Source organism: Acomys russatus, chromosome 9 (assembly GCF_903995435.1).
Source record: "Acomys russatus chromosome 9, mAcoRus1.1, whole genome shotgun sequence".
Taxonomy (NCBI): Eukaryota; Metazoa; Chordata; class Mammalia; order Rodentia; family Muridae; genus Acomys; species Acomys russatus.
In genome coordinates, this window is record NC_067145.1 from 46,136,215 (window position 1) to 46,153,810 (window position 17,596).

Genomic DNA, 17,596 nt, shown 5'->3' on the forward strand with positions numbered 1-17,596 from the left:
AAGGAAGAAATAGCTTCTAAAACACTGAGAACCATTTACAGAGACGACTGCACACTTTCCAAACAAGTCATTTGAGTAGGCAGGCCCAAACCAAACTATTCGTAGGTGTCTTGTGAATATGGCGAGGACGGCCGGATGCTAATCAGTTCCAAACTTACAGTTCCAGTATTCAGTATATTTTCTCTTTTTATGTCTCTCTCTGGAAGTCAGTACTTAAAACAAACAGCAGAAAGAATGAGCTACAGTCCCTTCTCGGAAGCTGCCATGAGAGATGGACGAATCTGACTGGTACGCTGGTCTCCCTGGAAGATCTCCCTGCTTTTTTGTGATCATGACCTTGTGATCTTTTCATACTTCCATTATTTTACCAACCGGTCTCTCAGTGTGCTTACTACCAGCTAAGCCGACCAGCTTCCTGGCACAGCCATAGCTAATGGGAACAGCGGAACTTGTAAAGCAGCACAGCTGCTTGTCAAAGACCCAGCAAAGCGGAGCCGTTACAACGCTTTCACCACCATGCTTTCTTCTACTTTTGGCCTTGAGCTCCACGTGTTGCATGCCTCAGGGGATTTTAATATTTGTACAACTTGAGGATATTGGACTGATGGGGAAATTCTTTTTTTTAAATGTATTTTATTAATTTATTCATATGATGGGGAGATTCTTATGAATCAATTATGCCCTCTTCAAGGAGAACTGCTTCTAAGCTTCCCTAGGAAATTCCTGAGCACAATACTGCTCCCACTTTCAGGGAGATATATGTATCTGACCCCACTTGAAGGTCTTCCTTGAATCCTGAGGTTATGACTCAAATAAAGACACCAGAGACATCCTTATGAGCCTCTGACCCCAAGATATTCTTGGAACGTCTGCCCCTGCGCTTACTCAGGAACAAGATAATCGGAACAAAATAAACGTAAGAAGGCAAACAAGATGCGGGGGGCTAGAGGAGTTGGCAGCAGATGAGATTAAAAGTCTCTTCCTATTATACCCTCAGGTGATCATGTGGCATATAGGATTGGGGGCCACATACAGTATGCCCCTTGAGGAAAAGATGCAGCAGCAAAATTAGATTGGCTGGACAAAAAATGGCATGGGTAAATGATAAAAGAGCGAAGTATTAAGAGCCTTCTTTCTTAGAAAAGTTAGCTTGTGTAAGACCATCACCGGTACTGGCCCCCGGCAGCTTCCCTTGGGCAGGCTGAGATACTGAGACTGTGCCGCAGGCCTGTGTTTCTTCAGACTTGTGCCCGACTCCTTCATGAATTCTGGGAGAGTGAGGTTAGAAGGCCAAGCTCACTCAGCACTTTCTCTGCAATAAAAATATAACCATTTATTGGATCATTTATTTGTGGCAATAGCTAAAGTAAAGGTCTTAAGACTTTTAGGAATTTATGGAGAATATTAAGGACTGTATGGAGAGAAAATTAGATAGTCTTAGGCTGAAACTGATGAGTTTTCTAAATCTATTTGTTTTTATCAAGGGTTTTAATTCGAGCTCATCTGGTCAAACAAAATCTTCCAGTAGCCTCAGGAATAATGATACTTGACAGGACTGAGTTTCTAAATGTGGCTGTGACTCAGTAAAAAGGCCTCTATACACCCCACTAAGAGAACTGTCAAACCCTCATTTATAGCAAACTCATATTTTTATCAGCTGCTATGGTAATTTAACTGTTAGCTTGAAGATTTTAGTTCTGAGTGCAAAATGTAGATTATATGGACTATGGTCATGTGTTTCCATAGCTCCTTGATATTTGGGCTTTAAAATGACAAGAACATAATACTGTGAGCATCCAGTCATTAACAAGACAAGTACTGAGCTGATGTTCCGAACCTCACTATATGATGAACAGGAGATAGACTTTGTAAGCTTTATCTGTGGTTGTTCCAGCCCCCAGGACACCGTACTATTAGCCTTGTTAAAAAGAAGTCTATTTCTCTTACTTAGTTGTAGGTGCTGGCATTCAACCAAGGGTTTAGCCTTGCTGTGTAGGTCACATCACAGTCCTCTCCCCTGACACCTTCGGCTTCTTCTAAAAGACCGAACCTCACTGTGTGGGTCAAGCTGATCTGGAAATCTTGGTCCTCTGGCCTTACCTTCTAACTGTTGGAATGACAGGATTGGGCCCTCACATAAGCATCTATCTACCTCTGGACAGAGCCCATCAAGGGTCAGTGTGAGAAGCTTTCTAATCCTGAGGTGTGGACTTCTTTATAAATATTTTCATAAGCATTTATCTGCTCGACATCTGTCAGTGTGGTGCAGTGTAATTGCCTCCATATGCTTTGCTGTATGATGCAAAGGGGGAACTTCTTACAGCCTGGGATCACTGTTCCTTCACGGTTCCCCTACTCAGGGCAACCCAGGCTCCCAGACTTGCCTTTTCATTGACAAGCTGGGCCTTGAACTATATTTATAAAATTAAATATAATATTGAATTTCCTTTCTCTACTTTCTTTTCTTCTCCAGTAGTGTCAGTTTAAAAAGAAGTATTAATGGTGCTAATAGTAACTATTGTGAGCTACTTATATGTACCAATCAGCCACACATGCTCACTGGGTCATTTGCCTTTTCCCCCCACTACACGCAGTTACGTAGCTTCTGTTATTGTCATCATTTAACAGATGAAAGCAGAAAGGCTCAGAATAGTTAGGTCACCTCCTGAAGATCACACCGGGCACACAGGTAAAGCTTCAGGAACACAAACCACCTGATCTGCTTAGTACCTCCCCCTCCCCCATGCCTCTCAGGATGATTCTTTCTAAGAGCTGCACTGTGCATTACACACATTGCTTCCAATTTCAGCAGCTTCTGGGGCCCTTGCCTATCCCGAGTGGGGTCTGTGATTCCCCTGTTTCCTTTTATGTTCATATGTAGGTGTGTATGAATGTATGCTTATATGAATATATGTCTATATGTATTTGTTTATATATGTGTGTTTTTGTATGCACACACACACACATATATATGCACATAAACATACATACACATACATATCGGTTTTCTTCTTTCTTTTCAGGTCAAGTACAAACGAGATTTTGAAGAAAGCAAAGGGAGGGGCTTCAGCATCGTCACAGACACTCCTGAGCTGCAGAGGCTGAAGAGGACCCAGGAGCAAATCAGCAACGTAGGTGTTCTTTCTCTTGATGATGAGGTGTCTCTGGTGTGTGTCTCTGGATAGGAATGTGAGAGTGAGTGAGTGTGAGGCATATCTGTTGCTGAGCGGTATTTAGTCTGCTCATAAAAGATGCCAAGGTCACCTCTTAAATCCCTGCTCTCTGATGTCATCACAGTCATCTACAGCAGTTATAATTCAGTATCCTCTTCATGTACTTTGAATATCCCCCAGTCTTCACATTTGGTCAAAATTAAATCTTTAACAAAAACTCTAATAGTTTTTCCCATGTAGGAAATCATATAAAGTTAATATATAGTTTAAGTATAGTGAAAAAAATGTATGGGCTTTTCTAAGTATGTGCATACTTTAGATATCTGTTACATCTAATTTTAGAAATAAACATTTGTATGTGTAGTTACTTTCTACTTGGAAGCCACATCTTTTTAGTAATATTTTTTCCAGAGTAACAAAAATCAGGACTGGCAGAAGTCCAAGGTACATTAGAATTGAATTTACTACTTATTTATGGTAGATAAACAGTTCATTTTTAATTTTTATAATTCATATGTGTGATTGTATATTTTCCAATGTATTATATGAAATGTGTCAAAATGTATTTTTTCTTCAAAGGGGTGGTTTACTGTTAGATATCCAGGATGGAAATTAAAAGCCATGTATTGTATAGTTGTGAGCAAACATTTGAAGCTCATGCCACTACTTCTTAGGATTGTAGATGTCATGAGTATGTGACAAGTATGTCACAGGTATTACAAGTGTACATGTATATATGTATGTAGATACTATAAGTAATGTAGCCTCAACTTCTAGGAAATGTTTATCATTAGCGGATGGGTTTAAATTTACTGATAAAGGACCATGGTCCTGAGATACATGCATATATATGTGTATCTACATATACATATGTAGATATGTATTTGCAGATAGAGGTTAGCATGTAATTTGGGAAAACGTTATTTGTCAAAAATTCAAGAACATAACTATTTGGTCTTTAAAGTGTTATTTCAAGGCCTGGAAAGGCCTTTCTCTTTATCACATTCTGTAAGGTTCACCAGTTGTTTGTTCTTTATGTGGACATTTATATTAGAGTTGAGTTTTTTATTTAAAGAGACAGAGTTGACTCTGAAGAGCTGATGATATCCATCCTGTGGTTTTTCTTACGACTTTTTGGACTGCCAATAAGGAATGATAAAGATAATTACTTTCATTTTTCTCCTCATTCATTCTTCCCTCAAATCAAAAATCTGTTCTTGCTTCAAAAATACAAGCAAGAGATGCATTTCAATGATAGTTCCACTCAGTTTAAAAAATGCTATGCCAACTACAGTTCTGTTTCAAATGTTCAACTAGCATAGGAATGCATTTCTCAAAGAAATAAACAGCTCTACTTAAGACATCCACGTGACAGCTAACACAGGATTGCGGTTCAATCAAAGGTAAGCCTTTTCATTTGTGTTCAAATTAAGTCAAATTCATAAGTAATTAGAAAATAACTGATCACTTCATTGAACTTTATCATTAGCAGGGATATACTTTATATTCAATGCCAGAGGTCGTTGGCCAATCCATTCTTAACTATGCAAAACCCCTTATAATGCAGGTATGTATTAATCTATATTTATCATATACATAGCCAGTCTGTACAAAACCACAATGAGATGTGGACTATGAGATAGAAAAGTGTCAGCTTGAAAAACACCTGGTTTAGACCACATCTTAAAACCATGCCCCTTTCGCATTCTCTTGGCCGCAACAACTGTAGTAACTGCAGCAGTAGTTTAGTTAGCCCCAAATGAGGCCTATCGATGCTTGGATTACAGTAAAGAAAAGATTTCACAATATTTCTGTTCAGTGTCTACTCCCGAAGAAGGAAAGCTGCAAGATATTCTGAGGTCTGGTGAATTTGTTACTCATTTATAAAACCACAACCTCATGGAATTTTCCCATTCTGTACCAGGTTTTCCATATTACTTTGGGGGCCTCTTGCTGTTAAAAATCTGACTTGATTTGAAAAGTCCCATGTTGGGTTTTCTAGCTTTCCAGTCTGTTTTAATATAAACCCACTGGACAATACTGGGCAAAACCCATGCAGATATTTTTTTGAGTGTGACTTGGATTGTTTATCATTTGAGAGGAAGAAGTGAGCAAGGGTCTAAACTGGGAAGACCCTACAATCTTCCTGCTAGAGATGACAGAAGAGACCAGACTGAAGAGCTGCATCTTACTTTAGGCCCCAGGTGATGGGGGGAGCTGAGTGATCATTATAGTCTGTATTTTTCCTTTTGATCTACTTTATAAAATATATTTCCAGCTCATTTTACCTTTGGATGTTTAGTGGCACTCTCTAAGCTGCTGTTAATCCCCTTTAGACTGAAAAAAATATAAAGACATGAAGCTGTGAATTTAATAACTCCTAGGTGTTTGGGGTAATATGTTATGGATGAGTGGGCATTTTTGATTGCTTGTGTCTGTGTCTGTCACCGTTATGAAAAATTTTCAGACACTCTCCTGCTCATTTGTCAAGGAACTGAAGTCATTTGGAAGTAGCCGCTCAGCCTGCAAATGCTACAGGGGTGTGGATAAAGCAGAGCCCTAAATTTCAAATTTTGTGTAATAAAAGAGGTAAATGTGTGTTAGCGCTGCTCTCGTTATTTTGGTACCCATGATGACAACAGAGTGAACACAGGAGATTTATGGAGTACTGTCATTTAAAGTGCTTCTCCTACACTATGCAGGATAGCTGCAGAAAGAACAAGAAAAGGTGGGGTTTGGAATTTACTTATCCACAGCAAAGAAGCAGAACTTGGCTTTTAAAATAAAGTCTTAAATTTTCCCAGTGATGTTCTGGATGATGTCTCCATTTGCTTTAAGATGATCATAGCAGAGGGGGTTTGATGGGTTATATATGTGTTGGGCTTAGAGATTGTTTTTAAATGGGAGGTCGAGATAAAAATTTTAATATAGGACAATGTTTACAAGTTCAGGTATTGCTTCAAGTCTATCTGCAGCAGCTGAGGAGCTTTGTGGAAAGTACTGTTTTAGGGTCCTTGGGTTCTATGGGTTTTCACAATTAAGTTATTCGGTTTTCATATGCCTCCTTTTACTCTCAAATCTTTATCATCTTTGTATGTTTATTAACCATATATATGTGTGTATGCACGCGCGCGCGCACACACACACACACACACACACACACACACACACACACACACACACAGGTGAATTGAGGAATACCATGCCTATGGGGGACATTAAAACATTTTCAACCTCATCTATATAACTCTAGCTTTTTACAGCTCTAGTTTCAGGCTGTTCCCACCCTCCAACCCCTGAACAGGGCGGGCATTCAGGATACCTGCAGCAGGGTGGCAGGGCAGCAGCAGGCTCAGTACATGCTGCAAGGACTCAGTGTGGCCTGCCAGAGATGACTGATGTATTTCCTTGTGTCTGCTTATACACGCATAGGGGCTGCACTTTCAATTAACTCACACAGTCTGGGGATGAACTGGAAAATAAAATGGTAAAAATCAAGCCCCAAGAGGGTTTTACAGCCTTTCACAATGTAGATAAAAACTAGGTGTTTATTTTCTAATTCATCATAGGTGGAAGAAAAGTGTCACATGAAGAGGAAAGGAAAAGAAACCGATGAGAAGATCCGAGGCTCTGTCAGACCGATGGAAATAGTGAGCGTACCCTTAGCAGATCTGCCTGAGTTTGTGTCTGTCCTTGCAGTACAGTGGGAAGAGTTTTGTGTGCCTACACATATTTTTTTTTTTTAACACCATTGCCTACCAGACTGTTTCTTTTACTCAGTGAATGCCTATAATTTTGATTATGTATCCTGTTTCCCAACTGTATTTTTTTTTTTTTGCTACTCCTTGCAATCTAGCATAGCCATTCATAAGAAAAGCTTGCTTGCTTTGCAAGAAAAGCTAAGATCAAAAGATGCTTGTAATTTGATACTGAAATGTAATTAATTCTAACTCTTTTGATATAGCCACGTAAATTTTCATTGACTTAGAGCGTAAAATAAATTATACGCCCATTAATAAACTCACAAGGACACTGATGATTTAGTTCCCCGAGACTTTATGAGTTAGCTCCAGAAATATTGGATTATTGGGACTAAATAATTGAATACAATGTCTACGGACTATTAAGAGATTTGATTCAAAGTTAAGTTGAATGTAAGGGTGAGTGTGAGAGGCGTGGGGTGATTATCTAGGGATTTGGTCTCTGTTTGTAATTTAAATAAATCATTTTGACAGAGACTGACTGTAACCATGTTCGGCTGCTGACAGTGTGAAATTGAGTTGTACGCTGGACAGAAGACAAGCAGTCAAGAGAAATCCCCAAAGGTAAAATTTGTTATGTAATTGGGTCAAGTCATGCATGAGAAATGCATGCTAATTGTAAACTGGTGGCAAAATGATCCTGTAGGAGGCAATTAGGTCTTATACAAAACCAAACAACTGACGTGGGGGAACTTGCTTGCTTTCTGTACACAGCAAACACAGAAGTAGTTTTCGAAAGCAGAGAAAGATGAAAATCGGAACGCCATGCAGCATACAAATGGATATGTGTTCGTTAATTTTCCTCCTCAAACAAGAAATATAACTTGCATCGTTAAGCAAAATATTAAATGGAAGCTCTTGGTTTTAAGTAGTTCGGTACACTATGTTAATAAGTAAGGAGAGTGGGATGGTATTTTATTACAACCCATCCTGGTTTTATTAACATCATCAATTAGTTATGAAGTTGATGGCTAAGATAAAAGCCCTTGAAGACTGTGTGTGTGTGTGTGTGTGTGTGTGTGTGTGTGTGTGTGTGTGTTTAGCGTGACTCTCCATGCTGCTTTAAGAGCCTGCAGTTGTCCTCCAGCTCATCTGCCCTAGAAACTGATGTAACCCAGGGTAGCAGTGGGTCAGTAGCGCGCCTTCTGAAGGTGGAGATCAAGTCCGTCAAAGGACGTGATGGGACGATAGCACCTGTTTTTCTTATAATGTCTAACACATGTTCATGAATAGTTCCTGGCCTTTGGAACACTTTGACACACTGTTTAATTGGGCCCTCCGAACAACCTCTCTCCTCGGGGAAAAGATTTCTATAAGGAATACTTAGACTTTCCTGAGAAAAATATATGGAAAATTACCTTTTGGCCTTTTCTTTCCTATCCACGGTTTCCCGCACACCTGGCTTTGCTTTATTTATTTATTTTTTTTCATGTAGGGCCGAACTTCAAAGGCTGATCTCTGCTTTTTATCCCCAATTTTTTAGCCACAGTCACTTAGAGAAACAAATACGTCTGAGACCAGTAATTACTTGTACGTGGCAAGAACAGGGCTTCTTGCTAAGTTAGCCCTGCCTTGAGAGGAGGTTTGAGAAGAGCCCCCCCCCCCCGGCCCCACCCCCCCTCCGGAACGTGAGAATTAGCACCTGTGATTTCCGCTTGCAGACAGGCATTACGGATGCCGAGAGGATTTCGTGAGGTCCTGCTTTTGCGAGAGTCTGGTCCCCCCATTTCTTTTTTTTTCCCCCAGGCCCACCATCTCTCTTCACGCTTCAGTTTCTAAACCAGCTCCTTAATTTGGCCTTTTTTTTTTTTTTTCCTTTCAAATACCTCTTGCTCTCTCCATTATCTTAAACACACTGCCGAGTTTTCCCAAAGTATTTGCTTCATCAGGAGCTTACTTGTGACCCATTTAAAAACCCCTCTTTTGGACCTCCCCCTTTGAGCAGACGAAGTCTAATCTCCTGTGCCCTTATCGGACTCTAATGACCTTTCACAATTGCCCCGAACTATTTCCGGCCTTATCTTCCACGGCTTGTCAACACTGTTTGCCCGTTTCTTTTAGGCCTGGACTTTTAATCCGCACTGGACTTTCCTGTGAGTCATTCCTCTTGTTTAGGCCACTTTGACACCAGCGGAAAATGAAGCCCTGACCCCGTGATCCTAGGCTCTAGCTCACTCTGGAATGGTGACAGCGCTCGGAGGAGGGAATATAGTCATCTCACATGTTAGTGTCCACATTTTGGTTATAATTAGTATTTTATGCATCTTATAGTTTTACTTCTTTACTTTCAAGAAAATGAAGATTGTGTATTCTTTTATTTACTATGTTTTAATCTCCAGAATGCACAGCTTAGCACGATGCCTCCTCTATCCAGGACAGGCGCCCGTTATTTACTTGGGTTTCTGCAGTGGAGTCTTGATTGGTCTTGCCCTGTGCCAGTTTGTTTATCACGTGATCTCTTGCAAAAAAAAATTTTTTTTTAATGCACATTTGATTGTGTGATGGTCTCTCTTAGAATATATCTATGGCTCCCTATTGTCGTTAAGATAAGATATAAAATACTTTGCGTGGAAAATAAGGCTATCCCTGGTTTACTGAGAGTGGAAACTTGGAGCTTTGGGGTCTCTCTTGTCTCTGAGCACCATGGGCTTATGCCTCAGCCTAGACCGCTTTTTGCCTCTCCTCCTGTGCTCACTAGCTCAGTGGTTCCTTTTTCTTCCCTCCTTCCCTTACTCCCTCCCTCCTTTCCTTCCTTCTTTCGTTTTTATTAACTAACTAATTAACTTTACATCCCACCGCAGTCTCCTTCTGGTCCTTTCCCTGCAATCTCCCTTTTCCCCAATCCATTCCTCTTTCTCTCTTCAGAAAGTGGGGGGGGGGGGGGGCTCCTATGGTTATCAACTAGCCTCGGCATATCAAGTTGCAGAAAAGCTAGATATATTTTCTCCTCCTGAGGATAGAGTAGGCATCCCAGTTAGGGGAAAGGGATCAAATGACAGGCAACAGAGTCACACAACCCCTGACCCCACTGTTGGGAATCCCACATGAAGACCAAGCTACACAACTATGCAAATACATGCAAAGGGCCTACGTCAGTCCCGTATTTGCTCCCTGGTTGGCGGTTCAATCTCTGTGAGCCCCTATGGGCCCAGGCTAGTTTATTCTATAAGTTTCTTGTGGCATCCTTGACTCCTTTGGCTCCCACAATCCTTTCTCCCCTCTTCCGCAGGATTCCCCAAGCTCCACCTAATAATGTTTGGCTATGTGTGCATCTGTTTCCATCAGTTGCTAGGTGAAGCCTCTCTGATGACAGTTACACTATGGGCAATGGAAACTTCTAGGAATCTATGAGGGTGACCCTAGCTAAGACTCTTAGCAATGGGGGGATATGGACCATGAACTGACCATCTCCTATAACCAGTCAAGATTTTCAATGGAGGAATTGGGACACCAACCCAGCCACAAAACCTTCAACCTATAATTTTTCATGCGTACAAGATGTGCAGGAATAAAGATGGAGTAGAAATTTGGGGAATGGCCTACCAATGACTGGTCCAGCTTGAGACCCATTGCCGTGAGAGGGAGTCTACCCCTGACACTGTTAATTATATTCTGCTAAACTAGCAAACCAGTCCCTTTTCATTCCTGACCTTGCTCTCTCCTTGCTGCTCTTGACATCTGCCTCTATAAGTCACTGACGTTTTCTCTTCTGCCCCACATTGGACTTTAGAAAATTGATCTGGCACAGTGCTAAACTAGAGAAGAAAGGAATTGAACATCCACACCACCTGTCTCCCATCTTCTTTGGACCAGTTTGGCTTTCTCAGTCTTGGATCATAAACCTTTCCTAGGATAAATGCCACAGTAAAGGAAGGAACTAATCTGTTCTTTCAATACAAGATTGCCAGTAGCCCAACAAGTGCTTGGCATGCAGGCTGTGCCCAGTAAGTGCGTACTGGCAAATGAGAGAATAATTTGTGAAATGGTAATAATGTATTTTGTGTTTTCTTTCTTATCACAACCCTTCTTTAGGAATTGTTTTGAATGTTTTCATTCTTGTTTATATTGCTTGGTAACACCTACTTTTTGTTGTGTGCTGCCTAAATATATGGCAACTTCTCTAGTTTTATTAAACGACTGTAGCAATACTTCCTCAGTAAAGTGTGGTCTGTGAATCTCTACTGTGTTACTTAAGAATTTAACTATATTGAAAATGCTTCCATGAGTTTGTAGGTTTTCTCTTGTTTCTGTTGTTGTTTAAATCCATCTTTAATCCATGGGCGTCTGATAAGATACAAGGGGTTATTTCAGTTTTCTTGTACCTCTTGAGGCTTGCTTTGTGACCAAGTATATGGTCAGTTTTGGTGAGGTGTTGAGAAGAGTATTCTTTTGTGTTTGGGTGAAATTTTCTGTAGATATCTGTTAGGTCCATTTGATTCATGGTACCTGTTTAATTATTTCTCTGTTTAGTTTCTGTCTTGATGATCTGTACATTGGTGAGAGTCGGGTGTTGAAGTCTCCCACTATTAATGTGTGGGGTTTGATGTGTGACTTAAGCTTTAGTAATGTTTCTTTTACAAATGAGAGTGCCTTTGCATTTGGGGCATAGATGCTCAGAATTGAGACACCATCTTGGTGAATTTTTTTTTTTTTATGAGTATGAAATGTTTCCCCTCATCTCTTTTGATTCATTTTGGTTAAAAGTCTATTTTATTAGATACTAGAATGGTTACTCCAGCTTACTTCTTGGGTTCATTTGCTTGGAAAACCTTTTTTCCAGTCCTTTATTCTGAGATAACGTTGCTTAGGTGTGTTCCTTGTATGCAGCAGAATGATGGATCCTGTTTTCACATCCTTGCACATCAAGCCACCTTAGGACTGAACACATCCTCTACCATGGTGCCCTGGCAAGGCAGCCCAGTCAGAAGGAAGTGATCAAAAAACATGCAAGAAAGTCCTTGTCAGAGACAGTCCCCACTCCCCTTACCAAGGGACCCATGTGAAGACCAAACTGCCCATTGGCTATATCTGTATAGAGGGCGTAGGTCCAGTTCATGCACGGTCCTTGGCTGGTGCTTCAGTCTCTGTAAGCCCCCCTGGGTCCTGGGTAGTTGGTTCTGTCTGTCTTCTTGTGGAGTTCTTGTCCTCTCTAGGTCCTTCTGTCCTAATCCCCACTCTTCCACCAGGTTCCCTATGCTTTTCCTAATGTCTGGCTGTGGGTGTCAGCATCTGTTTTGGTCCATTGCTGGATGGAGCTGCTCCGAGGACAGCTATCTAAGCTCCTGTCTGCAGGCACAGCAGTCTTGTCAATAGTGTCAGGATTGGCTCTCTCCCATGGCGTGGGTAAATTTTATACTTAAATCTTTTAAAACAAGTGCTCTGTCTATAAAGAATAAAGTTGAGGTAAGGGTTGCCTTTCCAAGAGTCTTGCATGAGCACACATGTATGCTCAGTAAACACTGGCTGTGAACATATTACACCAGGCCTCGTGTATTAAGAAGAGAGAAGCAGGTGTTAAAGGTTGGGACACTCAACATATACATGTGAGGGTTCAGGAGAGATCCTGTTGAGGCAGGATTGCTGAAGGAGCCACTCTATTTTCAGGCACATCTATTTTGGGCATCTTTAAATGCAAAATGAAGACTCCAAAGAGAAAACCACTGTGAAAACTTATTTATTAACTTAAACATTTAAAAATATTTCCTGTGTATAGACAATTAAGAGAAAAGGAATATGGAAAATAAAATAGGCAGGACCCTAGACCTCAGGCAGCTTGAGTAGCCTCTGAAATGCTAGGAGGTAATTGTCATAACAACACTTACGCTAAGTTAGACGACTTATCTAGTTACCTAGTTGTGATTAATGCTGTATAGAAGGTGATACTATGTTAACATGAAACAAATAACTATTTTATGTTTGGGTGATAAAGAAGTAGATCTTTTGGATTTGCTATTTAAAGATGATTTTTAAAGGATTTTACTGAGGGGCTGGGGCGGTGGCTTAGCAGGGTATTGCAGTACAAAAATGAGGACCTGAGTTCAAATCCTCGGAATCCTTATAAAACTGAGAGTAGTCTCATATGACTGTAACTCCAGTACCATAGGCAGTGGAGAACAGGGGGACTGTTGGGGCTTGTTGGCTGCCAGCCTAGCTCCAGATCCGGTGACAGACTCTGTCTCAAGGGGCTACAGTGGGAAGTGATAGAGGAGGGGCCCAAAGTCCTCCTCTGCTCTCTGCTTGCACATGGGTTGCACACCCACAAACACATGTATACATGTCACCCACCCACCCCCCCCCACCAACACATGCAGGAATTTCACTGAGTGATTTACACTGTTGGGAAAGTAGCAGGTGCTATTTATTCTGTTTTTGTTTTCTTATTTTTTCTGAATCCCTTTTCCCAATTCCCCGTTTACCTGTCGGCACGGGGTTCTGAAAATGCTCAAAATTAAATCAAACCACCTAAATTGCTTAGCAGAAGTATAAAATGGGAAATGCAGATTTCCTCAACAAAGCAGGATGCAGAATTTAATCAAATCATACTATTACCTATAAAATGGCACAAATGCTTAATTTTGAAAAACTATTGGCTGATTTGCTAATTTAATGAAGGCTAAAAGAATATAACAATATATATTTTCACATGTACAAGCATTCTGCATATGCTCTTGCTGCGTTTGTGCCTGTGAAAAAGTTGAAAGGGCAAAAGTATAATTATGTAAATTCCTGTTCGTCTCCTTTTTCCTTCTATCTGTAGTGCAGTGCTTTTTAAAATTTGAGTTTTTTCCACAACAGGACTGAGAACTTTAAGAAGACATTTTACCCTTTAAGGACACATCTGTAACTGAACTATGTGTAGTCCGCTCCGTGTAGATGCTGTGTTTTCTCTGCATGCGTACAGTGTGCATGTGTGTTTGGGTGGAGAGCTGGTGTGAGGGGTGTCAGCATTGGTTTGTGCAGTTTAGTTCCTACCTTCGGTGTTGTTGGCCCAGTCTGTGCTGACAACGAACCGCTGGGACATCCCCTCAGTGCTTTGGGGTCTTTTCCTGCCAAATACTGTTCGCTTGCAAGATTAAATGGCTGAATCAGTGTGGCCTGAATCTTGATCCTGCTGAGAATATTAAGGCTCCCGCGGGTTGTAATACAGATTGGCTGGCGAGAGCTCTGCTGGAGAAATAAACTGAGTTTCTCTAAATGAATCTAACAACCGCTGTGAACCTTTGTGTGTCCTGAGCATGAGTTGGCGTGCTGGCAGTTAACCATTTATTGCCCCCATTTTCTCCCAAAGTTGTACCAGTCCACCCCTGTGCACTGACTGTAAACACGTCCATAACTTGATTTCACATTCATTTTCTGCCAGATAAGCCATTTGAGATATTAAATTACTAAATACTCTGAGGGGCAAGTCTGTTTTACTCTCTTTCGTTAAGGAGGAAAAGCATATTTTTGTGAGCTTATAGACTAAAGGGCTGTGGTGTCACTGACAGGAGTCAGTGAGCCACCTCAGCCACTTATTTAGAGTGGATGGCCTAACATCTCACGTTCTGATCACAGGCTTGTTGCCAATGGTCAAAAGCATACGAAATACTAAGCAGGAGGCACGACCCACACTGAAGTTATTTACAGTATCCCTAAACTTGGGTCCATTACTATTTGTGCTTTAAGGGCCAGATTGAAACTGATAAAAATTCTAAGTTCTGCAGAGACGATGGCGTTTCAGCAGAGGAATAACTTTAAAAAGCCACTGAGGCTGGCTGGTGGCAAGCTCGAAAGCACAGAGCACACACACTGATGTGAAACCAAAGGTGTGCTAGGTCGTCTGTAATCTGCGCAGGCTTGGTGAACTCTTTCAGGGACCCAGTTCCTGACTTACATACGGAGCGCGTTCTCAGTCTGCCCTTGAAGCAGCCATTCCATCTGCTTCCCACATTATTCCATTTGTCTCCTGACACCTTGTGGATCTGTGTGTGTGTGTATGGGTGTTATGTGGGGGGTGGTTGAGTAAAATAATTTCCCGCTGTGATTTGCAAATGGCCAAGCATACCACCATCATAACAAACAACTATTAAATCCATCAGTGCTGTTTTAAATGTTTGCATATGGTGCTACAGATTACTATTACTGGGACTATAAAGTATATTTTTAGTTTAACATTTTTCCAAGTGTGCAAGCGCGCATGTGTTTGTATGCACATGTGTGTGCACACATGCGCATGCACACATCGTTGTGCGCATGCATCTGCATGTGCTGCTTATATGCTACAGTATATAAGTGTAGATATCAGAGGACCACTTGCAGGGGACAGTTCTCTCCTTCTACCATGTACATCTTAGGGGCCAAACTTAGATGGTCAGGCTTGTGGCAAATCCACTTACCCACTGAGCTATCTTCCCAGCCAGGCAATAATATTCTTAAAACAAATATCAATTAGGATATATTAAAGACTAGGGGATAGCACTGACACATTCTGATGTCTAGCCTAATTTGCCATGTTTTGGATGCATGACTTCTGAATCTCATGGGTAGGTTTTTATTGAAGTTTGTAGTCATTCAGAAATACACTCAGAGGGTACTGCACATTCTTTAAAATCTCATCAATAACTCAGAAAAGTGCATCTCTTCTTGTGGACAAAAAAAAAAAAAGTGTTATTCTTAGTTAAATGCAACCAAGAGTTCTGCGCCTAGAATACGTGGTTTCAGTCTCCTGGTATTAAGAATGTATACCTGCTTAAAATAGGAACTGCATGACACATACACAATGGCATGTAGTAAAAAGAGTAGTAGTAAAATGAATGACTTTGTACTTACCACCCAGCTCAAGAAATAGTACATTTGAAAAGTCTTTTCTTGGGGAAAACACGAGGGCTCACCACTTGACTAGCTACTACCAGCATAAGCTTCTTGCTTCAGTCCCTCCCTCCCTTCCTCCTTCCGTCCTTCCCTCCCTCCCTCCCTCCATCCATGCACCCATTTTCTAGAACATCTAGCTATATAAAATAATCTCTCTGCATCTATCTATCTATCTATCTATCTATCTATCTATCTATCTATCTATCATCTATCTATCTAACTTCTTTGTTTTGAGATAGAGTCTTGCTATGTAATATATACTGGCCTCAAACTCACCATCTTTTTGTCTTAGCTTCTGAAGTCCAGTGATTAAAGGCCTGCACTAATATGTGTGTCTCCACAGCTTCTCAAAAGCAGAGATTTTCCTTTTGAGATAATGAAAATCCAATTCCCACATTCGGAACAATGTACGGTTTTTGGAGAAAACATGATTGGCTCCTTGTACCATCAAGGCATATATGATCAGCCTGGGTGTTTCATCATCGCCCTCTTCCTGCTCACGTGGCTGTGCAGCATTCAGGTATGTGTCTGTTAATCTCTGTGTCTTTATGCACCTCTCCCTGGACTTTAGATAGATGGGAGGGAAGACTCCTGTGTTCTGAACAGCCTTTTTTTTGTTTGTTATTTCATTTATCTTTGTGCTGCATTTCTCTTGCAGGATTTTGAGACCATTGTTATATGTTTTACCTGGAGTCTTGTACCATAGGGCAAACACCAAAGATAATGTCTTCTGATGCAGAAATTAAATTATTCCTAAATGGCATTTCCGAGGCTGCATGGTGAACCTTAGGACCATATTTCAAGGTTTCAGATCTCTTAACAGTAGGGACTGACTTTTATCATTCATTTAGACTTTCCTTGTGAAATGCTCTTGCACATGCTGTGATATGGGAAGGCTTTGCACTGCCTCAAGCGTCTCCAGTGAGCTTTATCATGTGACGTGATGAAGAGGTTTAATCCTACCTCTCTCTGTCAGGATGATTACCTTTCCTGACCCATCTTATCACAAGGTTCCTGCTCTGGGCTTAGCGCCATGTGAGGGGCTGTGGGTCTCTTCCCAGTCCATAGCCTAGATCACACAGAACACAGCCCGGGGCCATGGGCTAGGAGACTGATGGAGGAGGCTTTAAGGGTTCAGGGATGATGAAGAAGGTACCCATCTTTACCCGGAGTATGGTGATGGCTATAGCTTACTTACAGATGACTTCTTGAGAGGGACTAAGCAGAAGCAGCATTGGGATGAGTGGAGGACAACAAAGGCCTGACCACCAATAGGCGTCAAGAGTGAGAACATATGACATGCTTATGTGCTGCAAGGTCTAATTTAATCCTGAGGAGCTAGAAGGATAACTAAACACAGTTTTATTAGGGGAACAATTTAGATTTTAGGATCACTATTTGTTTCAATGTTGTGAGTCCATCACCTAGTACTCTTGTAACTTGACCCTTTATGGCTGGGTTTGGCGGTAATTGTCACCACTGCATCTTGGTACTCGTGAGGTCTGGGTGTTGAGCATGGGGTGACAATTGCATCAGTATTTGTAAGTATACGCTTTGGGAACTAAGAGGAAACTTCTCATATTTTTCTTCACCTCAGTATGTTTAAGCCATGGAGAAATTTTAAAAGTGACGTGAACAATTTCATTGCATGGGTTTAGAATTGAATGACGAACACTGAACTAAGGTGTCTGTATGGTGTGTAACTAGGGTGATGTGTTTACTCTCTGACTGTGACACAAGCAAGTCTCAGGTTGGCAGGTCTGTGGGTGTAAACCCACATAAATATGTATGCGTTTAACATCCCATGCAAGG

At 41.1% G+C, this 17,596-nt stretch overlaps 1 protein-coding gene and 1 long non-coding RNA gene across 3 annotated transcripts in view; both read left to right on the forward strand.

Moving 5' to 3' along the window:
- The window catches only part of Nebl (nebulette), a 357,651-nt gene that overhangs the window by 194,052 nt on the left and 146,003 nt on the right, over positions 1-17,596 (forward strand). For both annotated transcript variants that reach the window (XM_051151277.1, XM_051151278.1), the window contains exon 4: positions 3,024-3,131. In XM_051151277.1, the coding sequence (XP_051007234.1) occupies positions 3,024-3,131 (108 nt within the window). The remainder of the gene's footprint in view (positions 1-3,023; positions 3,132-17,596) is intronic.
- On the forward strand, positions 6,523-16,328 carry LOC127193942 (uncharacterized). Its single transcript, XR_007831192.1, has 3 exons — positions 6,523-6,823; positions 7,409-7,498; positions 16,128-16,328. It is a non-coding gene; the product is annotated as an uncharacterized LOC127193942 (long non-coding RNA).